This window comes from Felis catus, chromosome B2, assembly GCF_018350175.1.
Source record: "Felis catus isolate Fca126 chromosome B2, F.catus_Fca126_mat1.0, whole genome shotgun sequence".
NCBI classification, from domain to species: domain Eukaryota; kingdom Metazoa; phylum Chordata; class Mammalia; order Carnivora; family Felidae; genus Felis; species Felis catus.
Genome location: NC_058372.1, coordinates 63,229,104 through 63,256,327, shown reverse-complemented (window position 1 = coordinate 63,256,327; position 27,224 = coordinate 63,229,104). Strand labels below are relative to the sequence as shown.

Genomic DNA, 27,224 nt, shown 5'->3' with positions numbered 1-27,224 from the left:
AACAATTACAGTAAACTATCTGATCATGGAATGAAGAGATGTAGAAAGAAGAAAAAGTGGACAGATCTAATTTCAATGCTACTGTCTTAGTTACAAAAACTTATCTGCATACAAGTATATCAACTCACTCACATTTTGGGGAAATACCTGAGATGAGTAAAATTATAAAATAAATAAGTAAGAGAAACATTAGCACACTTTGATTAATACTCTGATCATGTGCAAAACAGTCTTCAACATATTAAAACTGTTTTATAATTTAGGCACAAAGATGTTCATTGCAGTGATGTTTATTATTATGGAAAGTGGCAAGAACCTATATATTCAGGAAAAGGAGACTGGGAAAGTGAAATAACGTGGTACAAACAGTGGAATAACACACATTCACTAAAAGTTACATGTATATTTAGTGGGATGGAAAGATGGCCGTTATATATTATCTATCAGGTGTTAGGTAAAAAAAGTCATTTATAAAACAGTATGAACACACTTTTGGGAAAACATATATTACTTGTATTGATACATTAGGTATATGTGTATATTACATATAAGAGATAAAAATATGTTCAAAATAGTGCTTGTCCAAGATCAAGAATGCTTATCTCCATGTGGTGGGATATGATTGACTTTTTTCCTTTATATTATCTCTGTTTTCATATGTCCTTCAGTTATCATGGATTGTGTGTAATAATAAGTAAAAATGGGTAATTTAGAGACCTGTACACAAACACACACGTACACACACTGGAATTTCAGTGAATAAATTCTTGAGTAATCTTGGCAATGGGATGACTCCAACTCTACTAGTTCCGCTTCCCATCTCTCTACCTCCTCACACCACCCCCCTTATTTGACTTAGTGTTCGACGAGGTCAGGCATTCTCAACTAGGGCAACTCTGGTCCCCAGAAGGCATTTGGTGATGTCTGGAGACATTTTGGTTGTCGCAATTGGTGGGAAGGTGGCAGTACTATGTCTAGTGGATAGAAGCCAGGGAGACCGCTTACCATCCTACAATGCCCAGGATGGACACTTACAGGAAAGAGTTATTTGCCTCCAAACATCAACAGTGCTAAGGCTGAGAAATCTTAGTCTAGTTAAAAAGAAAATGAGTGATGGTTATAGCAGGAATATGTGTCTGAGACAGGAAGATAAAAGCTTTCCAAACTGGAATAGCAGATTAGACTTAGTTCTGAATAAAGGTCATCCATGTGAGTGTACCTGCCATGTGGCCTGCTTCTGCGTCCTTTAATTGGCCTATATTAGGGCTCGAAGAGATCTTGGATCACATACACCCTAGCCTTTTCATATTGGGGCACTTGTAGGAATCTGAACACATATTGTGTAACTCAAATGATGAGACAGTTGCAGCAGACAGGCTTAAATAATGATGAGAATAGTAATATACATACACGTTCTCCTTTGGGGCCTCTATCTCCAGGTTTACCCATGATACCCTGAAAAACAAATGTCAACACTAAAAAATCACTGCTTGTCAAGATTTTTCCTCAGCCTGCTCAGTCAAGTATTCTGGCAGGTACTGTGGATGAAGTTTTACATTAGAACACTTCTTTTAAGTGGTATTTTCCATACCTGAGCACCTGGTAATCCATCTTTTCCATTTATTCCCTATAAAGACAAAAGATGATCAATATTTCTAATTCTACATTAATAGACATAGTTAAACACAATTAAAGGGTAAAGCTTCAAGGACTTAATCACCATATTTCTGATATTTTGGTGAGGCGGTATGGTGAAACAGAAGACAATGTTGATAGACAGCCATGAGTTCAAATTCTGACTCTGTTACTGCTAAGTTCTATTTACTTCAGGCAATTTACTTAACCTTAAAAGCATCATCTTTTTTACTTATAAAGTGAGGATAAAATAATGGCCTTAAAACTAAGGACTTGGTGAAATAACAGAAAATGCCTAGTTCACTGTAAATAGTCCACAGGGTTATTTTCCTTACTTATTCTATTAGGTACATTCTGAACACTAAGGTCTCCCATGGTGTTGAGTGGCTCGTGTGCAGCATTTATTGTTACCCTCTAACAATTTTCCAGCACAGAGAGTCATTCTCAGTAAATGGTCTCAGTTGCTGCTGGGGAAATTTCATAACATGGTCAGAGCATGATCCTACTATGAAATAAACTGTCAGCCAGAGAATGATTTGTTATTTTTCAGTTGGAGAATATGAAAGAAAAGTAAGAAATCTGTAACCATGGTTTTTCAGAGTGTTAAATATTGGCTTTTTGTTAGTAAACTGGAAGTTTCCCGAACTTTACAAGGCAGTTCTGGAGGTGAAAATAAAGCCCCCTGCTCAGAGATGTATGAGACTGAGAGAACTACTGGCTGGGAGATGTAAGAAGGAAAAGCACTTGGGGTCAAATCAAATACCTAGAGTCCAACAGCAGATGTGTTTTGAGATTTGGTTTGAAGAGAGAGATCAAGGTGAGGAAAATGATTTCTTAGCCAGCGGGCAATTGCATGGACATGCTTCTCTGAAAAGCCTGGGGGAGTTTTATTGTGCTGGAATAAATTCTGTGAGGACGGAACTGCAGACAACCATATGTTTTCACTGTTGTAAATTACACTAAAGTCTGTCGCAGCTGATAACCCAACCAAAGTCTCCAGCCTTTCTGAGGCATTCTGGGAATTATCTAGAGTACCTTAACCAAGAACATGTTACCTGAAGTGTATGGTTCACAGAATTTATTACATCCAGAAACATAAGCAACAAAAATAAAGTGGATTAAGGAGAGGATGTGAAAAAGACAACAACTGTGTCACTGGAATAAAAGAAGATAAATCTAGTGTAAAAACGTAATTCATGCTTTTGGTAACCGTGTAAGAAAAGAAATAACCCTGTGGTCTTTTTTTGTTCTTGTTTTGTCTCTTGTAATTCATCAAAGACTATCATATGTGTTCTCCTTTGTATATAAAGGTGTTATTAACTTTCTCTAGGCGAGTACTGCTTTCAGAGATTTTTTTGAATAACCCGTACATATTTGCTTTTCCCTCCCTCACCTCACTTATCTGGAAGAACTCCATCCTTGGGTATAACCAGCTTTGTGTCTACACATGTCCACATTGGAGCAGCTGACTGGTTGAAGAAAACACATAACCTTGCCCACTTGCTCCAATCGAAATGTATGATGGCAGATTGCAGGTAGGCCCTCTGTATTACCAGGCTATCCTGTATTTCCTGATGTGACTCCCTTTCCTTCTCTTCCAAAGTACTCCCTCACAGATTGTGCTGTGTCTTCAAATCTCTAGCATCACCACCCTCACACTCAACTGATGACCGTGACTCTTATTCCACTGAGAAAATAAATAGGAGAGAACCACCTCACCTTCCTTCCCTCCACAAGATCCACTAACCTACATGTACTTATACACCAACTTCTGCCTCCCTCCCTCCTCCTGTTAAGAAAGAAGAACTGTCCCTGTTCCTTGTAAAAACCAATTTTCACTTCTGAGTGGAATACCAGTCTTCTCCCTCTACTCAAAGTTATTTCCACCCATATGGTATCATCAAAACTTCCCCTCTCAACTGGATCACTCTTACCAAGATATTAGCATGCTGTCACCTCTCCTACTGAGGACCTCCACATTTCTAAATCCAGGGGAGAACTGCCAGCTCTCACATTACTGATCTATATGTTTATCATTTCTCTGTCTTAAAATACTTAGTTCCCTTGACATCTAGGAAACCTCATTCACCTGGTTTTCTTCCTATCTCACTGGCTATACCTTCTCAGTCTTTTTGCTGGGTTCTTTTCCTAACATTTGAAGTACTCTCTTCCCTTCTGATCTGTAGTCGCTCCATTTCATCCAGTCTCAGGTTTAAATACGCAGATGAATCTCTCCAGTCTAACCTCTCCATTAATTCAAGATGCATATATCTACCTTTACTCGACATTTCCACTTGGGTGTCTACAAGTGCTCTAAATTGAATGTGTCCACAACAGAGAATTCTTGGTTTTCCCTCCCAAACCCACCCATTTCCAGTCTTTGCCATTTCATCAAAAGTACCACTGTGACATGGCTGCTCAGACCCCACACCACAGCTTTGACTTGTCTCTCCCTCACACTCCACATCTGGTCCATCAGTGAGTTTGCAGACTCTCCCCTCAATATACCTCCTAAACTACCTTACTCCTCATCATCTCCCTGTTCTCACAATCATAATTTCCCATGGGGATTATGGCATGCTTCCTGACTCTTGTTTTCTTCCATCCTGCTCCCTACAGTCTGCTCTTCACACAGTAGTCAGAGTGATAACTTTAAAATGTACTCCAGTCATTTTCCTTCCCCACTACAAATGCTTCAATGGGCTTCCATCATACTTCAAATGAAATCCAAACTCCATTCATGGGTTAGAAGTTCCTCATGGCCTGGACACCACCTGCTTCTCTCTTGGTATCTTTCCCACTCTTGTCTAGCTTAGTGCATGACTTCATGCCTTTTGCTGTTCTTTCAACACACCAGCCTCACTCCTCGATGGCCATTTCTCTTCCTTGAAACAATGTCTCCCACAACCACTCCAAGGTTTGATCTCTCACTTAATGCAGGTCTTTGCTTAAATGGCATACCTTTTTCAACTGCTCTATTTAAATGCTACTCCAGTGCTTCACCCTACTTAGGGCTTTTTCTACCTGAAATTGTGTGTGCATGTGTATTTATTTGTGTGTTGTCTGTGTTCCTATACTAGAATGTAAACCCATGAGTTGCTAGCCTTTAGTAGGTGCTCAAGAAATAGTTGTTGAATAAACAAATATACTAGAATGTAAACCCATGAGTGCCTAGCATTTTAGTAGGTCCTCAAGAAATAGTTGTTGAATAAACAAATTGCTGTTTGCATAATCCCCTGGGCAAGCATTTAGGGAATGGTCAGGGGCTGGGATAGGGAGTTGGTAATAAGAGGTGAAGGGGGAGGCAGGGTTTGAAACTATTTATTGAGTGCCTCCTGTGGTCAGGCACTGGAAATGCTTACCACATGTCATGTTACTTAAGTGATTCACAAAACCCTTTGAGTCACAATTCAAACCCATATCTTCCTGACTCTAAATTGCATATGCTTCCTGTATTTTCATATTGCCTTCTCTGTGGAGATAGTGGCTAGGGAACGCTCAGACCCAGAAGGTCTGAACCAGCCTCATGAACTCTGTGCTGCTTGTTCACCTTCAGTACCCACCTTCTCCTAATAGCACTCCCTCCCCACACACACCATGGCAAATAAACAAGCAAAAGGAGCAGTGACCTCTAAAGAGTAAACTTGAGAGTGGGATGGATGTCATTCATCTTTATGCCCCCTCCCTCATGGCCCAGTACATCCTTAGCAAACAGCAGAGACTGGATGAAAGTATGTTTAATTGAGCTGAATTAGTAAGAATGATCATTACAACGTTACATCAATATATATCAGTAACCAAGAGCTCTTTTAGGACACTAAAGGATGCTATATTTAGAAGCATGATTTATGAAAGTATAAGAACAAGGTCCACAGATAAAGAAAGGTATCTGAGAAAACAGCTTCTACATTGATTTTTAGCTTAGCACCCAGGAGTTATATCTGCAAGCCTTCAGTTTCTTTATATTTTAGGACGTGACAGGCCATTTTATTTTTTAACTCTGAGAACATCAGACTTAAGAAATAATGAATCTAATTTCCTGACACTTAAGACAAAACAAAACAAAATCTCACTTTTCCCATCATCGTTAAATACATAAAGATACTTCAGAGAGAGCTAGGACACCCCCAAAAGGGAGAGTCACACTCCCTTAGACACAACAAATGTCAGATTTTCTGAGGAGATAGGCGAAGAGGCAGTGCTTAGAATAGTTCTCAAAATGGCAAAATTTAAATAGTAAAAAGTACTTACTGGCCTTCCTGAGGGTCCTTCTGGTCCAGGGAAACCTGTATCTCCAACAGGACCTCTGTCACCCTATAGACATGTCACAGACAAATGTTAATTGCTCAGAAAAACTGTAAAACCACATGAAGTAAGTTAAGTAAGTGGCTCGCAACTCACCGGTTCCCCTGGAACTCCGGGAGGCCCTGGGGCTCCAGGTTTTCCCTGGGAAATCAAATCAAGGAGAAACATTAGGAGCCAAATTATTGCATGATGCCATGTACTCCCCCTGCTCGCCACCCCCCCCCCCACCATCTGTGAATTTAATGTGCAGCCAGGGCTGTGGCTCTTTATACTACAATGGCATTCCTAATGGGACAGAGTCTGTGGGGACATATACTTGACTCTGGAGGCTCCAAGGTACAGACTAGAATGCAGTTCTCTAATGTACCTATGTGTGGATGGCAGAGGGGTAGGAGGGGAGGATAATATCTTTGAAAATACTAAACCAGTGTATCATCATTAGTGAAAATCCATCTTGTGCCTAATTGACTAGCAGCTCTTCTTTACTTTGGTGGTTGGGAGGGCACAGAGAGTCAAAGAAATCTTTCCTAGATTTTGCATTTTATAAGAGGATTTTTAAGTTCATAGTAGGCTAGCCTGAAAAAAAACACATGTTCAGCTTGAAAAGCCATGTTTGGTTGAAAGGGAAAGGACAAGACTGATTTGTTCCAACACACATGGCTTTGAGGACTAACGATTGAGAAACATTAGGTAGGGAGACCACTGGGAGGAAAAAGGGAGGAAGATGGTCCAGCAGAGACTAGAAGTGAGAAGTACCCAAGTGCCCAGACCAAACTTAAAGATGTTGGCTTTGAGAGGGAACCACTTCCTATCCCTTAGACCTAACATGGATAGAAAAATAAATAACGAAGGGATGTAGGTATGTGGCTGAGCCTGCAGAAACACTAGTAGGTTCCCCAGTAGAGAATCTGAAAGAGGGAGGGCCCTTTTCCCCTCTTGCTGTTTAGAACTCTGGGAGGAGCCCCCGTCACAGGCACAGATATGGCTGAGTGGTAGAAGCTAGGCAGACACAAGGCCTGACAGAGCATCCCTGGTTCCATAGGCTCTGTGGAACTCCTGAAGCTCCCATGGGCCGGAATTGGGGATGTGCTACAGCTGAGAAGGCTAATGTCCAGCATGGTCTTGGCATAGAACACAAGGGGTAGAGTGCTTGGGCCTTGAGATCTGACACAAAGGGATTAGGAACTTGATAGCAGGCAGCAGCAACCCCAAAGGTCAGGTGGAGCTCAGAGGACCTGGGGGAGAGCACGCTGTGTGGAGGCTTTCCCCCACTGCCGGCACTGACAGACACTTCCTCCTCTACACCCACATGTCATCCTGGGAAGAAGCGGGAGAAAGAAGGCCAGGAGAAATCTCTGGATGAACCTGAATATACTAGAAAGGGATAGACTGATCTCTTCTTAGGAAGAGCAGGATTGGGTCTCCTTGGTACTCAGCAGAGTGATCATAATGAGTCTGAGTAGGCAGGTTTCATCTCTGCTGCAACATGAATAATCCCCTTAAATCTGTTTTGTTGTAGTAAAATGTACATAACATAAAATTTACCAGCTTAATCACTTTTAAGTGTACAATTCAGTATATCCATACTGTTGTGTAACCATCACCACTATCTCCAGAATCTTTTGACTATTTTATTTCTTGAATCATAGTAAGATCCACTATAAAAAAAATTAAGTTGCATTTTTAATTATACAGTTGTATACATGCAATGAGTAAATCTCTATGGCTTCTTTATTTCTGTAATTGTCAGTTAATCCTCTTAATTATGAGATAAGAAAACTACATTCTAAGTAAATGTACAGGATCTTTAGACATCCAAGCCCCTTATTTCAATCATACTGTATCCTTCAAAAATATCTTTGGAGGTCTTCATTTGGATTGCCTTTTGAGCCTGTCACTCACTTTTTCAATACTTTCATTGGTTACCAATATTTTTCCCTTATATATATATATGTAATTTAGGGTCATAGCGAGAAGTAACTTTTAGTCATACCTGGGTGAATATAGTGGGAACTAAGCTTCATGATACCACGTGTAAACAAAAACAGGGTATGAATATAAGCGGGGCAGGTTGTAGGGGGCTCAGGGCAATTCTGGAAACAGAATTCCAAATATGTTGCTAGGAATAGTCATGATCAGGGGACAGGAGAAAGAATGGGATTAAGTGTGAATCTACTTTTAGGAACAATACTTTCTTGTATAAAAAATCCTGACATGCTTGTTAAAGAAAATATTTTCATGTTACTTTTCAATCATACTAACGAATATTTACTTTGATCTAGAATAGCTAAATAAGGGGATTCCTCCTCTATAAAGGATGATTTTCTGCAGAGTATGAATGGGTTTTAAGTTTTTGTTATTAGACTTAACCACTAAATAGAGTAAAGCAGAGTGGCCACTGGCCTTTTAAAGGATAGAGGTGGTGGGTGGTGGTGAGCGCCAGCGGGTAGTGATGGATGTTCTGGGTGGTGTTTGTTCTTAGTAGGTGTCAATGAGTGGTTGTAGTGGGGATGGCAAGGCCCTTTCTTATCTGTGTTCTTATGACTCAAGTACATAGTTTCCATTGACTTTCCTTCCCTGGGCCTACCCTGCAGGGGCACTGAGCAACAGTAAGTGGGCTCTTATTCATAAAGCATGGCCACAAAATTTTAATTAGAGCATCATGAATGAAGATCAGAGCGATCCCTAGGGCTCAGAGAAATGCTTTCAACCTTTCCTGGAGTACTTCCTATTCATTTGAAAAGACCTTGATGAGATTAAAACATTTGACACCAGAGAGCAACAAAAATGATTGAGAGGCTGGAAGGGCTAGTTTACGAGGAAACATTAGCAGCAGTAAAGATCTGTTAATAACACCAGGCCTAGGGAAAACTCAAGCAGATTGTAGCTTAATACCAAGAACTTGAAGTACATGCCTGAGCACAAGAACTTTGCCTTTTCAGGGCCAAGAAACCTTAAATGAGACAAGAACACAGAAACAAAACAAGCTCCCCAAATCTGGTTTTGTGTACTAACATATTGGCACCAGTAACTGGGCATTGCCTTCCCCACCGTTTACATGAGTTGGGAAGGAAAAAGAAAAAGACAAAAAATAAGAAAAATGCAAAAAGGAAAGGAGCATTCTTGAGGATGGACAGGGATGAATGGGGTTTTATTTTTTTAACTGGATGTTTCCAGAACCTAATGGAGATTAGGCAGGAGATATCACGATTAGGTAGGAGATCAGTAGGAGATTAGGTAGGAGGTACCATGTGCTCCTCAGCCATTTGGCTCCCTAGCTATAGATTTGCTGTGGAGATGGAACTTCTTCCCTGTGAAAATAACATGAGATACTCTGGACTCACCGATATTCCGGCTATTCCTGGGGGACCTGCTGGGCCCCGATCTCCCTGTTGGGATTAAAAAAAATTGCTACTTATAATGATATCGATAGAATCTTTACCTATAAAATTAGTGCTCAAATAATCATTTGGATTTGGTAAAGCTTTTCTTTGGTATTGATAAGCATTATCAATATCATCAGATGGGAAAATAAAATGAGCAGCTAACTGAATTTGTTAAAACTTGTTCCCCTCCATAAAACTAAAGCAAATACGAATCTTAATGAAAATAAGCATTTAGGTTATTTCTATTACCTATTTTTAATAGGACTCCACACATACAGCTAAAATTAGTCAAGACAGTATTTTTATTCCACATATTCAAAAGTAATCCATTATCAATATTTAAAACAGAGAGCACATTGAATGTCTTCTAAAAAGTTTTCCCCACACCTGCCTTATTGGATGTACGGTTAGAATAAAAATATTTAGAACAAGAAATTTTGTAGTTCTCTCATTAGGCCATTAGAAGATCTCCTGAATTGCTCTGAACAGTGGAGTGACTCAGCTCTTTTTCCAAAGGCAATGTGGTATTTCAGATAAAGCTGACGATGCTAAAAGTACTAATGATTATATATGGGATAATAAAATGGCAATTTTTGTTGAGCAGAACTTACATTAAAAAACTTCATAACTTCACTCGGGAACATAAAAGAAGACTTGATTAAATGGAGAGATATGTTTTGTTCTTGGAGGGCAAGACAATGTTGTAAAGGTGTCATTGCTACCCAAACTAATTTATAAATTTAATGCAATTCTTATGAAATTGCAGCTAGATCAGATGATATTAAAGTTCACTTGGGATAATGAATAAATGAAAAGATAAAAGAAAAAAATTAAAAGAAGAATAAGGAGATTAGCAATACCAATATTTAAACATATAATAAAGCTTTAACAATTAAAATAATGGAATATTGGCATAAGATTAAGCAGTATATCAATGCAATATAAAAATGTTACATAACCTCAGAAATAGGCCAACATCCATACCAGGATTTTAGTAAAGGAGATGTATTATTCAACAAATAGTGCTAATAATTGAATAGTTTCCTTGAAAAAAGTTTAATTCCTCTCCTTATGTTATACTCCATATAAATCCCATATAGATTGAGTAAATAACAAAATAATATGAAGTACAAGAAAACTAGAAGAAAATGCTAAGTGACTACCTGATTTTGGTTGAGAATAAAAATAAAAGGAACTCAATGCATAAAAGCAAAACAAGAAACCACAAAGGGAAATCATTTGCTATTTGACTACATAAAAGTCATATTTACATATACAATGAGATTAAACATGAAAATGAAAGGCCAGATTGACTAGGATATAAACCCTAACATATGAGATAGAAGTAATATCTTTAATATATAAAGCATAGCTATAGTCAAATAGAAAAAGAACTAATAGAATAGTAGGTAAACAGTATGAACAGGTAATTCTTGTCAGATTCACTCTGCTCCTTTTAAGCAATGGGATTTTTACCCATGAAATGAATAAATTGGAACTTTTCATTCAATGGAAACTTTTGTATATCTGAAAAGGTTAACATTAAGGGGCCTCCTCTTGGATAATATGGTTCTCCCAACAGTGAGGTCTAGCAGTTCTTTGAACCACTCCTCTAACCATCTTCCCTCTTATTTCCATTGTTGTATTTGAGGCTTTGTCAGTAAGAATAACTGTAACCCCTCCATAATGTCAATTTCATAAATTATGATATTGGACCACCATAGTTTTAACTAGTCTCTTGAGTACCTTGGACTCCCAAACTTTTGATGCCACCAAGACTGCGAATCCATTGAACAGATTTTTCATTATTCATCAACTCACTAGATGGCCTCTCTCTCTTAATTATTTAGTTTAAATTCTATGGTCACTTGCTATAATCACTCCCTTTGTACACGACTGACTCTCTTGCCCCATTCTTGCTTCTAGTACTCACCTGTCAAAACCGGAAACTTGTTTAAATCTATGTCTTTACCCTAGTGTACATGCTGGATGAGATCTCCCTGACTAATCTCACTTCAGTTTATGACCATGAACCTCAGTGGGGAGGGTGGAGGGCCTAGGGCTGCCGACTCATCATACTCTGTGGTCCCTGGACTCTCCTTTTCTCTTAGAAGACCCTCTCCTTAAATCTCCAACCCTCACTCAACTTCACTCTCAGATGATGAACTTTTTCCTCCATCTCTTAGAAAATTTAATCAATCAGAAAAGAACTCTACAGACCCCAACCAATTCTTCTTCCAATGTATCAGCATCTGTATCTCTATACTCTTTTTTCCACCTGTTACCATAGATCAACTATTCATTTCCTCTCTGAAGCCAAACCTTCTATTTATATATTAGTTCCCATTTTATTTTAGCTATTTGAGAATGTCATTCCAGAAATTCTCTGCTCTCCTCCTATATCATCACTCCCCTGACCCTTTCTACTGGATTATTCCTTTAGCATATGACTATTATGATATTTCTATGGTCCATTCCTAAAATCCATTTTATAAAACCTTAACCTACTTCCCCCAGCAGCCCCCAGCCCATTTCTTTGCTTTCCTTTACAGCAAAACTCCTTGATCATTGTTTATACTGTATTTGCTTTCTCTAATTCTTTTTTCTTATTCTCTCTTAAATCTATTCAAATCCAACAGTTGCTCCTACCAAAATAATGAAGTAATAATTATTATTGCTAAACCTCTATATTGATAAATCCAATGGTTAATACTTGGCCATCCTACTTGACCCCATCCCCATCATACTTGACCTATTTGCAGTGTTTGAGACAAGTGATCACTTCCTTTACCTTGATACATTATCTTCACTTGGCTTTCAGGACACCTAGTTTTCCTCCTACCTCCTGGTCATTTCATCTCAGTTTCCCTTGGTCATTCTTCCTTTTCTTCCTGATCCCTTTATGTTGGAGGCCTCAGGGCTCATCCTTGGTCCTTTCCTCTTTTATGAAATCTACTGTCATTCCCCTGGTGATCTTGTCAAGTCTTCTGGTTTTAAACTTGGTTGTTCCAAGCATATAGATATCCCAGCATGCTCCACTGACTCCTTTTTCAAACTTCATGCCTTCATATTGTGTTGCCTACTCACTACTTCTATTTTTCTCTCTAATAGATACTGCCAAATTTGACCTCATGTCCAAAATTATACTGATCATCCTCACCCTGTCTACACAGCCTCTGCCTATTCCTCATTTCAGGTGATGACTTCCCCATCATGCCAGTTTCTCAGGTCAAAAAACTTGGGAGTCGTCCTTGACTCCTCTTATTTGATTCTACTTTCCCAGTATATCCAGATTCTAGCCACTCCTCACTATCTCCACCATTTCTACTTTGATCTGAGCCAACCTGTACTATGGGAATAGTCTTCTAATAGGCTTGCCTGCTTCCACTCTCGCTTTCCACCTGCAGGCCTATCACCCTGAACTGACTGAGCCACCCAGGTGCCTCTATGTTCTAATACATCTTGAACCAAGGTGAGTTTACTGATAACATGTTTGAATATCACAGCAAAGTTAAATTGCTAGACAAGTTTTTAAATACTTATTCTCAATCTATACTTACCTTGCCACAGGATCTATAACAGAATTTGCAGACTGGCACTGGTCCTCTCTGGCTACATTTTGCGTAGTATTGCCTTGTGTGACCACATGGCTGGGCTACACCTTATTTCTACCCCTACCTCTCTGACCTCATCTACCACTCTCTCTTTCCCTCATTCCCCTGGTCTCCTTTGGTGTATCAGCAATGCTCACGTCTCAGGGCATTTAGACCTGCTATTTACTGTTTCACAAAATTGTATACATTTATGGTATGCAGCTTAATGATTTGATGTATTCATACACTGTAAAATATTCACCAAAATTAAGCTAGTTAACATCTCTATCACCTCACGTAGTGGTACGAACACTTAGCAAATTTCAAGTAGATGGTAAAGTATTACTACCTATCATCACCATGCTATACACTAGATTCTTCTTTCAGGGTTGAGGGGACTTGGCTATCTCTCCCTCATGCTTTCAAGTCTTTGCTCAGATCCTGCTTTCTCAGACTCCTATTTACAGACCCCTCTCCTTTAGCACACGTGAGCCCCCTTAACCGGTTCTTCTTTCTCCTTCTTTCCACAGTACTTACTAACATTTATTATTTATTTATGTTTATTTTAGTTTCTGTATCCCCTTCCTAAAAAGTAAGTTCCTCGAAGGCAGAGATTTTTGTCTGTTTTGTATTCTTAGGTATCTAAACCTAAAACAGTTCCTGGTCCAACAGGAGGTGCTCAATAAACATTTTTGAATGCTGAATCTGTGACATTTTTAACCCCTGTACTTACCTTTATACCTGGAAATCCTTCTAGTCCTGGCAACCCCATTGCACCAGGTTCTCCCTGTTAAATGTGAACATAGGAAATTCAGAAACAATGACCAATAAAGTTTTTTAAGCATTGGTTTCAAACACAAAGATTTTTTTGTTTGCCAAAAAAGTATCCCCTCAAACACGGATTAGCAATTTAGCAAGTAATCTGTATGCTCTATTTTCAAACATCTGCATTCTTGCATTTGGTGTTTGTAAACAGTTTGAGGATTAAGCTAGTCCCTGGAGAAGTATGAATATAATTTCTGATTAATTATTTTTATTCTGATTAAGAATCTAATTAGAACGAATCCCTCTAGTCAGTGATAATGTGCAATTTCAATAAGAATTAAAGGAAAGGCTGGGCTTTAATGAAGTTTGCCTATTTGTGAGGTACCCAGGGATGCTAGATGACCAGAGAATATGGCTAAACTCCTTAAGAGCAGAGGAAGATGAAGGTCTGATAGTAAAGTTGACCATCTTTCAGTATTCTCCACGGCAGGACATGAATTGTGAATGCTTCAGAGGGTGGCCCAGAAGCAGCATCTCCGGTGATTCTAAAAGTTATAGCTCAAGCTCATGGGTCACTGGGAGAAGATAGGTAAGCATTTCCATTAAAACAAATCTTTTACATATTCTAGTGGATGGTCCCAGGCCAACTGGAGACTGCAGGTTCTCAAGGAATATATTTAGAAAAGTTACTTTTGGGATGAGCACTGGGTGTTGTATGGAAACCAATTTGACAATAAATTTCATATATTGAAAAAGAAAAAGAAAAGTTAGGTGAAGGACACTGCTAACTTTGAGCAAATAAACATTAAGGCTTTTAAATTAAGAGAGATGAAGTAGGTAGTTGTTTGATACATCCTTGTTAATGAATTAATGTTAACTGCAAATATTTTCTTAGGACACTGGATGCTTTCAACATAATCACATAGAAAAGGAGCTTTCATTCTCTGTAAGTATATTTTTGCATGCATAATTCTACTCTGCTTCAAAATATGACAAAGGCTCCAACTTCCATTATTATTTATGATACTGTCCTTATTACAGAATACTTAATGAACAGGCAGATGACTTGATACTTCTCATGCCTTAGAAATCTTTTTAAAGGTCCACTAATATGTAACCTGTCAATCAGACAAAAAAAAAAAAAAGATGTTCAGATTCTATTCTGCATAAAGCTCTGTAAAAGAGGTCCTGGGTTATTGACAAAGGAAATGAGCTTTTTGATTCTCTTTGTTTACATTCTCAACAGTCCTTAGGACAGAGGAAGGTGGTCACCCAATCAATCAATATTTATTTGAAAGTGCTTAATAATTAAATATTTAATTGAAGCTGCTTATAAATTAAATACCAAAGGAATTAAATGGGGAACCTCAGAAGATAAATTCAATTAAGGGTAGTTTTTTTCTATAAAGGTTTACTGAGAAGATTAGAAACAGTGGTGTACATTTACCATCATGGCAAACGAAGGATGCCGAAGAGTAAATCTCTCCCCCCGCCCCCACTGCCAAGTGACTTTTTCATTTTCTACTCTGACCTATAATTCTACCATTCCTGGCTTATTTTTATGGTAAGAAAGTATTATTTCTCTGTAGGGGACAACTGGTGTGAAATGAGGGGAGGTGCATGGTAGTGGTGACAGAGGGCCCAAAGAATCATTTCAAGGGTATATGTAAGATAAACCTGAGGGTTTACACAGTGTTTGTTTCATTATATTCCAGATTTCTTTTTTTTGCTTCACCCACTTAAATCACATCTCTAAAAGCAAGGAACATCCTTCAGTCAGTTTTTATCCTTTATCTTTTGTTGTAGCTAAGAAATTTGAAGCTTAATTCCTTCAAAGTCTACTCAAATCTGTGTATATTTTTGTTGCTACCTGTTTTCCAATCCAAGTGAATTATAACTTATTCTTTATTATAATACTTTTAAAAATATGCTATGACCTTGATATGCAATTATTAATGAAAAACTTGAAAGAATATTCCAGAAAAGTCAGTGTGAAGTCTAGGTGCCTCTACATGATTCAGAGGGGCTGTGAGTCAGTATGAGAGGGAAAGACCAGGAAGAAACTTTTATCAACAAGATAAAAGAAATTTGAAGTTAGAGTGGAGGATATGATTGGTGAAAGCATAAAAATTGTTAACAGATAAAAGGGGGGCTACATGAATAAGAAAACAAAGGAAACTTCTAAATTACATTATTGGGGTTCAGAAACTGGTACTATCTAAATTGAAATTATGCTTTCAGAGGTAAAACTGGCTCCTAATATATATTGGCCAATAACAAAATATATGTGCTTCAATGCATGTCCTTTGAAAATATATTTAGATATGCAAAGATTACCTTGTATGCTTCTTGTGGTCTTTAAAATTTACTCATCTAGTTTTACTAAACTGTATTGTAATGAAAGGGACTTAATTTTTTTCACATGACAATGGAAAATAATTTGAAAACTTTATTTCAGTTTCAGGCGTATCTGACTTTCAGGCATACTGTATAAATCAAGGTTAAAATGTTAACACAAGTGCAATATGAGAGAACATATTCAAGGACATATGCTTGAGAAGAACATGACAGGAAAAACTACCAAGGAATAAAGGGAATCTAATAAATTTGGCAGAACCTTCAGAATGATGCTCCATGGCTGAGAAGGATGCTTGAGAACAACTGTTACCCTCTGGGTAGCTGGGGACATGATCTCTTCTTCCCGTGCTGAGTGTTAACCTCCTGATGCACCTAATAAGCAGGTTTATGACAGCATACTGCATTTCCTACAGAATAACTGCCTAAGACATTCAAAGCAAACACACAGTCCCTTTCTTTTTGGGGGGAGGGGTAGGGAGAAGCTGGGTACATATTAAGGAATTCCTTTCCAGTAAGTATTTCTCTTCCACAATCTACCTAACACTGAGTTAACCATCAAAATAATGCTAGCAGAAAAAAGTGCTCCATTTATTAGGAACTGCATTCGTGCCTTCCTCCATCACAGGGCGATTCTGAAAGTATCCTAATAAAAGAGACAAATGCCAAAGGCAGTGGCATCAAGACCAAAGCATCTTAAAAATGAACACATTGCTGGTATTTCCTTGGTTTCCTGCCTCCTGCTTCCAACATGTTAACTGATGAACATCTGAGAAGACAGGCCATCTTTTCCGGATGCTCTTTGTTCAAACTTTAATAAAGACTTATTTTTTAAATGACACAAAGCATGGGAACATACATACCACTGGGCCAGGGTCTCCTTTTGGGCCCTACAAGAAAAACATGGGAAGTCACTTTGAAAATAATGATGGAAAAGCAAAATTATAGAATGTAGAGCATTTTAATACAATTTGTTTTATACACAGGAAATATCTGCAGGTTTTATTTTGCTACGGTTTGGATTTGAAGAATAAGATGAAGAAACATAACTTGATGGAACCCCCACGAGTGTGACTGCTTGGACACCGATTTTGTTCTTAGATGTACAATCCAGAAAGTGACACCACCATGCAGAATGCTGTTTTTTGTGATTTAGGCTGTGTATGTTTGCTCTATTTATTAAATTGGTTATCATGTATTTCCTACTGCATAAGATTTTGGTTATATTTGTAACGTATTTTTTTCAGTGAACTTAGGAGTTGTTCGTTTACTTATTGTGGCTATTCAGCTAAAGTATACTTGGTAATTAACAGCTGTACTCACAGGGGGGCCAGGGGGGCCCGGAAAACTGGGAACATTCACACCTCCCTTCAAAAAAGAAAGAACACGGTGAGAACAATTTACAGCAACTCATCACTGGAAAATAATTTTACATAATTACAAAAGTAAATACCTGGATTTTATATAAGCTGCTCATTCCATTTCCTTCATTGAATGGTACACCCTTAGGAAAGCGATGAGATAAAGAATTATTCTTTTTTAACTTAATAGTCTTTTTTTTTTTTAATTTTTTTTTCGACGTTTATTTATTTTTGGGACAGAGAGAGACAGAGCATGAACGGGCGAGGGGCAGAGAGAGAGGGAGACACAGATTCGGAAACAGGCTCCAGGCTCCGAGCCATCAGCCCAGAGCCTGACGCGGGGCTCGAACTCACGGACCGCGAGATCGTGACCTGGCTGAAGTCGGACGCTTAACCGACTGCGCCACCCAGGCGCCCCTATCTTTTATCTTTTTACCAAATGATAGTTCTCTGATTTTACTTTAGAAAGGGAGTTTAATGCTACAAGTATAATAAAACCAAGTTTCTATTGTTGGCTTTTCAAAAGAAAATGTGTGTGTGTGGTGGGGGGCGGTGTGTGGGGAATGGAAAGGAATGTGAGCTGTACCTGGAGCACAGAGAGACTTTCAGTGAGGGTGTGATTAATGTTTGGGTCTGACAGATAAGACGCTAATGCATTCAGAGGAAAATACTATTTGCTCATTAAAATTCAGTTTCTGAATTGCCAATTTATGCTCACTGTTTACAGCCCGGTGACCTGCAGGCTATAACACGGTCGTGCTGATGAAGATGTGAACAGGGAGCAATTTGGCTACTGAAAAGTAATTTTTTTCTACGGTCTCTTCATAAGTAGAAAATTAAAGTAAATGGGGGAAATGATGTTACTCACAACCCTTTGTGGATGTTTCTACAAAAATATATTCTGTAGAACAAAAGGGAATGAGAACTTCCTAATAAATCTGACCTGTGAATAGAAAGCCCCCTGGTAACTAACAGAAAGATAACTAAATTGAGAATCTAAAAAATCATACAGTTTGGGGGCGCCTAGGTGGCTCAGTTGGTTGAGCATCTGGCTCTTGGTTTTGGCTCAGGTCATGATCTCACAGTCATGAGATCGAGCCCGGAGTTGGGCTCCACATTCACAGCTTGGAGCCTGCTTGGGATTCTCTCTTTCCCTCTTTCAAATAATAAATACATTTTAAAAATTCATACATTTTGGCATTCAGGCAAAATTTGCATATAAAAATTTAACTGGGGCCTTTTATCCTTCTTTTAAAAATTTCCCAAAGAATCAACAACCTGCATTTTTCCCTTTTGTGATTTCCACATTTCAATTACAAAACTGAAGAAGCCATCATTTCATTGTTTTTGGGTGATGGTGGCCAATGGTGTTCAGTGAATGGGATTTGCATACATCTTCAACACACTAGTGATGGAAGGAAAAATGTTCCATTCATTTATTCCTTTATTATTTCCTCACTCATTTGACAATTGTTGAATGTCTACTGTATTTTAGTGTGCTGAGTCCTTGTCAGATGAAAGATATTTTTGTCTGAGATTTCCAGAGAAGGTTTCTCATAAGAGTCTCTCATAAGAGACTATTCACTTGAACAGTGAATAGTTTTGAAGAATTCAGGGGGAAGAAGATTTCCTAACCCCATGTAAAATATAGGTCCCTTTTGTGAACTCATGCTAATTTTGATTGTTATGTCCACAGGAGAGGGAGTGAATTTTAGGATTTGAGCCCCAAATGCTTTGTACCTTGCTTCTTTGTCAAGGGAAAAGGCAAGTGAACAAAATGAACAGAGTTAAGAAAACAGAGTGCAAATCTTATTTATGTGCATAAAGTGTGTGACTGCATGCAGCCTAATAACATATCTTTCTTGCCTTCAGAAAGATGAATTCTGTCCCTTCTTAGGTGAGTTTGGTTTCTTAAAATATTCCTGTGAGGTAGGGTGGAAAAGAACATTTGGCCTGGACCAAAGCTCTGCTGTGATTTAAGCGTGGCCCCACATGAGGGCAGACTTGCTACGGAGAGTGGTACCTCTCCTCTCCACAGTCTCTCTGACAAAGTGCACATCTGTCTCAATCGCAGGCATGAAAACATTGATGGCTTTTGTACATTTTATTTGCTATGTGCTATATAAATAGAATTTCTCTGCATCTCAGACATCGTGGATGATAATGAACACATATAGCATAACACCAAATTCTGTACCAACTCACATAGCCAGAAGGGAGCTCTTTTTAAAGCCCCTTTTTTTTCTGTATGAGGCTCATTGAGGTTAAATGACTCTCCCAGGGTCTCTCAGGTAGGAAGTGGAGAGTCAGGCCACACACTCAGGTCTCCAGAGTCCAGAGTAGGGATGCCCGTAGTATGCAAATCTGAGCACTGCATATTAGGGCTGCACTAAAGGGGAAAAATCAGGTCTCCCCAAAGCTTCATTGGCTATCATTTATATATCTATGTGTGTGTGTGTGTGTGTGTATACACACATATATATACACACATATATATACACACACATATGTATATATATAATATATATACACACATACATATATAAAAGTTGATATATATGTATATATGTATATACACACACACACATATGTATCAGACAACTTTTGTCCTTGAGAATACCTAAATGTAGTCTGACCTCTGAGTTACTAACATATATGAATTTAAGTTTTAAACCTGAAGTAACTCACAGGTGGTCCAGGTGGTCCGGGTCTCCCAGGGGGTCCCTCACTGCCCTGCAAGGGATATAGAGACCAAAAATCAATGGTTTACACATTTTTACACCAAGTTTATGAACCAGATTGTGCTTGTTCAGAGAGCTGTATTCTAAAATCAATATGATTTTGTTTCAGCCTTGCAAAGTCTTATTCAGCTTGGCCTTTTCTTTCACCTGGGAAAATACATTCCCAGACCACAGGAAAGGTGAATGCCTTTTCCCATACCCGTTCGGATTGCCAGTGTGTGGGCCTCAGGGATCAAGCTTATTTTTAGATGGAGCTAGGCTGCCTGGGTGATCCTGCCCTAGACTTTAAGTGTAGCTGGGGAAATTCTGTCCTTGTCGGGGTGCAGAGTAGCATACTTCCAAGCAGGGACAGGCTTGGGGATATGCCTTCCAGGGTCAGCCCCTCAGTTTCAGCCTCATCTCTACCACCTTCATCTTTGGGGAACCAGAGGCCCATCCATATAATCTGACTAAAGTAGAAAATCACACCCTGTGTTGTGTCTTGCGGGAGGAGAAACTTCTTTCACTCCCTAAGGTAATATTCGACTTTACAACCAAGTCAGGCACATCCCGTTGAACAGAAGTGACTGTGGTACAACATTGTTTAAGGAAAATGTTCTTTAAAGTTTAAACAGCCTCAGACATTCTGCTTACAGGAGAAGAAGACTAAAAATGGAATTGTGAAAAATGAATTCAAGCTGAAACCTGAAAAATGGATTTCACTTCTATTTTTATAAAACATACAATGCTTACGGATCCATATTAAGCAAAGATATTATGGTCCCTTTGATGCCTTTAACCAGTTCTTCCTGTAACTGTGCTTTTCTTTTAGAATAATAGCCTCATAAAATCTTTAAGTCCCTTAATGTCATGGGAATGGCAAGAAACGGTTAATTAAAAAAGAATCCAGAGACAGTAAAATTCCTGCCTATAATGCCCCCAAATTTTGAGGGATTTCAGTTCATATCCATGAATTTGATGAAAGATTTCATTCCAATCTCCCCACTTTCTTCCAGTAACAAAAAAAGTGTCATAAAAACTATTTGTATCTTTATCAATGAAAATAAACTGTAAAGTTTTTATTGCAATGTATCTGCCTGAGAATGAGTGACAACGAGTATACTGTATCTTTCCCCAAACTGCTTTGATGGTGGCTAGCTCTCTAAGACATGTCATCTGCTGGTGACTGCTAGCAGTGTCCTCCAGGGAATTATGTCATAGTTCTCATGAACTATGAAAGCACAACAAACAAGGAAAAATATGTGCCTGTTGAAAAGACTCCTTTTTCCTGGCACAATTAAAAGTCGTATTTTCATCCTTGATTGTGCCCCAAAGCTCATCTCAGTGTGGAATTCCCATTAACTTCAAAAGGCAAATCTCTGAATAATTTCCATAGAGAACAGAGAAAAAAGGCTGGTGGGGTTGGGCAAGCTTCTTGGGAAGACTATCAGAAAAAAATGTGCAGAGACTATCTAAAATAAACACATGGCTCCTTTCAAATTTTTTTTTTTAATTCCTTTGCTTCTTGATGCCACTATGCCCCATTTTGGTCATTTCAGGGTAGAAGCCACCTGAGTAGCTTACGTGGATTCTTGATTCTTACTCCCCTGAGTACCTAATCTTATTTCACTTGTTGGCTGGCTGTGTCTGGACTTACAGTGTGGAGCCGATTTAGACCTAAAGCGGGTAAACATATGAAGCCCTGTGGTCTTTCTGCCTGAGACTCCTCTGACCATAGCAACCCATCTGTCCAATCAACTGGACGCCCCAGAAAACAAGTGTCCTAATTCCTTAGTGAATTTCCCCTATGACTCTCAAAGGACAGAACTTCCAGATTTTCTCAGGGAGCTGTCTGAAGCCTTGGTACCTGTGGCTGGAGTTCCTGATACAAACCATCTTACCTGCACCTCTTCAGAAGGCTTCCCCCACTCCATCCTCGTACATAGCTAGATGCCAGGACCCTGAATCCAGCTTGGACTTTTACTATATGACACCAGTGTTCTATTCATTCTTTTTCCCTAGGAACCTGTATTCAGACCAATTTTTGTGTGTATGTCCTTTCAAGCCCCCTACCAGAGTAACTATTCCCTGACATTATTCCTACTTTCAGGCTTTGCTTGATTTTACAGATCTCTCTGTGAATGGTCTCACCTTGCCATCCCCCAAGCCCCAGTTGAGAGAGTAAGTGAGGCATTTCCTCTGTACCTTGTCACCCTTTATTCCCATGGGGCCAGGATGTCCAGTTCTTCCTAACAAGCCCTGTAAAACACAAAACCAAGTTTGTTACACAAAAAACAACTAAATGGCCAAAAGGCATTGGAAGTTGGTTGCTAAAACTGATATGTTTTGAAGGTCATTTGATCCTAATTAAATCAGTCCTATAAGCTTATATGTCTTCAGGCTGATACAGCAGCTGTATCCTGTTGATAAGCCCTTGCAAGGGTAAAATTTGTATTTGTGGTTGCTTTTTCACCTTGGCCAACCACATTTAATGACCTTAATTGGAACCTTTTGATACATTTAAGAATTTAGCCTTGCTGTTTAAATGGCAATTTACATAACATTATGCCTTCCTAAACGAGCTATAATTTTGGTAGCGATCAACATTTTAAATACTTGAAGATGCGGTAGAATTAACAACGTGCATATTAAGTTATGCGATCTGCATCCTACCAATGGAAAATATAATTTAATTTTAATTCTTCTTTGAGAATGGATAGTGAAAATAACCATGGTTCTTTTCACAGCTCTTCTCTTAACTTTTAATTTTAATGTAAAATTTAAAACCAGGTTTGTTCTATACAACTGTGGTGAAGGCATAAATGATAAGATTTTAATTATGGCGAACCTATGCTTTACAACACAAAGAAACATGATCACATGCCTACTCATGTGGGAAATACAATTTGCATGGGAACTCAAATGAATTGCTGGAGAAGTTGAGACTTGAGTAGGGTTGCTAGATTTAGCAAATAAAAATACAACATTTGGGACCAACTTATGCTAAAAACGTTATTTATTTATATGAAATTCAAATATGACTGCATGTCCTGTATTTTAACAGGCCACTCTACACTCGACAGCACATTAGTGACAGGTTGGGCTTAGCAAGTAAGAAAGGAAAAGAGATATTCACCTAGTGGAAAAATGGAATATGCTTTATTATATAATATTTAGTTTAGGTGAACAGTTTTTAGGAAAACAGTATAACCAAAGACCACGATGTTGTGTTTGAAGGGCAGTGAAAAAAAGGTGTTATCTAAAGTAGATGGTATTTTAATGGATAAATAGGCAAAAAATAAATTGAATCTGATAATCTTTGGCCCATCTTTTCCCCTTTAAAAATGTATATTCTTAGTTTATGGTGCTTAAGAAAGTAAGGGTGTAAACATCTGAATATCTCTTACAAAGGTTAATGATGAAAAATTATGAATAAAAAATAGAATGCTCCTTTACATATAACTTCTATTCAAATAGACTAGCTTAAATACAGACTGTTTCTACTCTCATAGAATTCTGATGACAAATCTCTATGAACCTGAGCAGCCTTAAGTAATACTAAATGAAAACTTAAGACATGGGATGCTATTTTTCTAGGCAACAGCTGGATAATCTACATAGACACACAGAGAACAAAAGGCAACGTGGAATCTAGTTCACCTTGCATCATCCCAGCGGATGGGAACTGTGAATGGAATAGCTTTAGTGAATACTTACAGGGGGTCCAGTGGGGCCTGGAGCACCTGGAAGGCCTGGAATTCCTTGAAGACCCTAGAAGAAATAGTTCCTATCATAAAATCTGTTACATAGTTAGAAGCAAGGCATTTTAGTTGATCAAATATTTTGACTATTGAAATTAAACATCTATGTTGGCTGAAAACGTGATATAGATGATAGATACAAATACCTGCTTTCAAAGGGTAAGGATGGCCAGCTAAAATGCCATGACATGGAATCTGCAGCAAACTTAATTTAATGTGTTTGGTGATTCATAGAGCATTTCTGATCTCACAGAACCACCCCATCAACAATAGCATCACTGAGACTCTGGCACTGCTAAGCATGGCCATACACATTTCAGATTGGCAGAATGCCATCAAAGAAATACACGATTACACTAATGCTTCATTCAGCTAGTGGAAAAATGGAATATGTTTTATGATATAATATTTAGATTAGCTGAACAGTTCATTATAAGAAGAAATTTGGCTCATCAGTGAATTTAAATTTAGAACCCTTTAATGGCTTAAGCATAAAAGTGAATGAATATCCCCTCCTTCTCCTTCTCGGAGTTGTAGAATAATGCTAATGATACTGGGTAGGGTTTCAGATACTGATATATTTATATATTCGAAGAAGAGCTGGTAATGTTAACTGTTAGCTTCTGTAATTAATTTTTTTCTTTTACCAAGTGTGTCAACAACAAAATATTAGTTAAATAAGCTATGTAAAATAATATAAAATATTTTGCAACTATTAAAATCATGTTTCATCAAACTACTGGCTAACATAGGAAAATAAAAGTTACAAAATGTTACATAGAGTAACATTTAAATTATTAAAAAGTTATCCAGACATTTCACAAAAGATGAGAATGCTAGAAGGTTCAAAAATACCTAATCTGGAAACTTTGGTGTCATATTTGTTTCAGAATTCTGAATTTTCTGATTTTTTAATAAAAATAACACAGTGCTAACATTAGATATTATGAAACACTCCCAGTGCACCTGCGGCAGCACCCTCTAATAAACACACAAATATTTCTGTAGCAAAACATGAAATTTTTATCAAGTAGGATAAATAGATCAGCTCCATATGATTTCAGGTCATATTTGACTGCCAAAAGAATTTCCTGAAAATTACAGAAACATTTCCAAGGTTTTCAGAGGCTTCTGAGCTTTGGGATTATAGATCATATTATTACTATTACCAACAGCCCTCCCTGAGCAGTACACATAGGGATAACTTTTATTTTTTTAGTGCTTTTGTGTATTTCACAAATTTTCTATAATAAAACTCAGGTGACTTCTATAATTAGAAATATGTACTTTTAAATACCCTTTTGTTATTTCAGATAAACATATGATGTATCAAGGTCTAGATTGAATGATAACACTTTCAGGATTTAATTTTCTTTGCTGAGTTATCTTTTTACATTGCCAAGCCATTCACTGTTATAACAAAGCTCTTTTACCTTTAACTGTGATGAAACATGCATTTTTATACACATTATAAATATTAGATTGACCATGGAAAAACTACTGCATATTTATTTATGAGATTCTATAGGACCAAGGTTCTATAGAGTCAAGGTTTTTGCGTCATTGCGATCAATGACCAAGTTCTGCCAGATTGTCCATCTAATGCTAAATGGGGTCATTTGTTACTTCAGGTTTTTTTCATGTGATATGACATGAAGAAACATTGAAAAGAATCTCCTTGAACATGCTGAAATTCCTCATGAAATAAGACTTTCAGGAAAAATCTTATGTATGCTTATGTTAAAGAATGTGGATATATTCTTTCTTCAGGATGATATCATCCTCACTGGCAATGCTGTGTGTGTGTGTGTGTGTGTGTGTGTGTGTGTGTGTGTGTGTGCGCGCGCGCACGTGCACACACCCACATGCACACATGCATGCTTAGACATGTGTGGATGGAACACACTGGCATGTTGTATTGGTTCTTTTCACTCCCCACCCTTAACTTATTTATGGGCTTATAAAATTTGAACAGAAACAAATTTCCTTTGGAAATGGCACCTCTAAATGTCTGGAGATTATAAATGCCATACCACAAATTGCTTTATCTCAAAATACCCACATTTCCATAAAATTCTCTCTATATGTACATGTATAAGATATGGGTGTACATATGTATTCTTTTTTTTTTTTTTTTTTTTTTTTTTTTTTTTTTTTTTTTTTGCTCCTTTTAGTCTCATTACTGAATCAGTCTAGAGATGCTGAGTGAGTCTTTAGGTAGTTTAATTTATAAGCTTGGGACTCATTAACCTTTGATGACCACATTAAACTTTAAAATAAACCTTAGTCCATAAATAAAAAAAAAATCATTCTCAGCAGCTTTCTCTGAACAAGCTGAAATTTTGTAGTAAGGGTAAAAGTTACTATGGATGCATAAAGGGCAATAAGATAATTTTAGAAGACAAGATGGTCATTAAAGAAGACAAATACATATTAAAGAGTAGCAGAGTCAATTTAGCATATAATGCCAAACTAAAATCCAAAATAAAATTTATTGCATAGATATTCAAGGGTCATTAGAGCTAAGTTCCTTCTCTGAACGGAGATTTTGATTTTGCAAGTCCTAGCTTAGTTGTGACCAAGAATATTTATTTTTCCATTGCTGCAATTTATGGCAGACAATATTTTTCATGGCCTATTTATCAATTATTACCCTGAAATATTGTAGGAAAATCTGCATTCCAAGCAAGAATTCACTCTATGAGAGGTGAGCGTGTTCTATTAGTGTCTTATAAGTTGCCACTTTACTTGTGGAACATCTGCAAAAAAACGTAGAGGATACTGTCACTTTCCTCAGAGCAATGAGCAAACAGGCAACTCCTCTCTCTAAGTTCCCAAACAGATTACACTGAAGTCCTCAAAGAGATGAGGTATCCCTCTGTATCTTTCCACTAACAGAACAGACATTTGAGATTTGGTAAGACTAGGTGTTATGTACATATTAAAATAGCATAGTTTGCTGGCCAGTTGGGGATGCACACATTCTTGGTCAAAGTTTCATTCACCTAAATAAATCAATAAATTATAATTTCAGGTAGTATCTGAGTCCAAGTAGAAGACAAGACAATATTCTTTATTTCCCATCTGTCTGGGAGGAAAAGCCCCTCCAAAAGGCTCAACTGAGCTAGTGTGATATTTCAGGCTTATTCCTAGTATTCATGGGAAGTGAAGACACAACTGAAAAGAATCTCCTTCTGAACTTGCTGGAATTCTCCATATGACAAAAGCCTTGTGCAAAATTTTGTGTGCTCTCTGTTAAAGAATCCATAAGATCCACAGTACTTTGCCTTTCCATGGTTTCAGTTACCCACGGTCAACCACTGTCTGGATGCACGTGATCCTC

General features: G+C 38.0%; 1 protein-coding gene and 1 long non-coding RNA gene across 3 annotated transcripts in view; one reads left to right on the top strand and one right to left on the bottom strand.

Annotated features, from left to right (window-relative positions):
- Nucleotides 1–18,334, top strand: part of LOC109499727 — a 30,227-nt gene extending 11,893 nt beyond the window's left edge. The window contains exons 2-7 of the long non-coding RNA XR_002157195.3: nt 3,045–3,170; nt 14,160–14,273; nt 14,580–14,630; nt 15,094–15,248; nt 16,143–17,200; nt 18,128–18,334. This is a non-coding gene — a long non-coding RNA (uncharacterized LOC109499727). The remainder of the gene's footprint in view (nt 1–3,044; nt 3,171–14,159; nt 14,274–14,579; nt 14,631–15,093; nt 15,249–16,142; nt 17,201–18,127) is intronic.
- The window catches only part of COL19A1 (collagen type XIX alpha 1 chain), a 349,696-nt gene that overhangs the window by 27,252 nt on the left and 295,220 nt on the right, over nt 1–27,224 (bottom strand). For both annotated transcript variants that reach the window (XM_045057717.1, XM_045057718.1), the window contains exons 36-47: nt 23,838–23,891; nt 22,326–22,379; nt 20,089–20,133; nt 17,493–17,543; nt 17,363–17,407; nt 16,903–16,929; nt 13,653–13,706; nt 9,285–9,329; nt 6,037–6,081; nt 5,887–5,949; nt 1,592–1,627; nt 1,411–1,455 (exon numbers count right to left, since the gene is read on the bottom strand). In XM_045057717.1, coding sequence (XP_044913652.1) covers nt 1,411–1,455; nt 1,592–1,627; nt 5,887–5,949; nt 6,037–6,081; nt 9,285–9,329; nt 13,653–13,706; nt 16,903–16,929; nt 17,363–17,407; nt 17,493–17,543; nt 20,089–20,133; nt 22,326–22,379; nt 23,838–23,891 — 564 coding nt within the window. The remainder of the gene's footprint in view (nt 1–1,410; nt 1,456–1,591; nt 1,628–5,886; nt 5,950–6,036; nt 6,082–9,284; nt 9,330–13,652; nt 13,707–16,902; nt 16,930–17,362; nt 17,408–17,492; nt 17,544–20,088; nt 20,134–22,325; nt 22,380–23,837; nt 23,892–27,224) is intronic.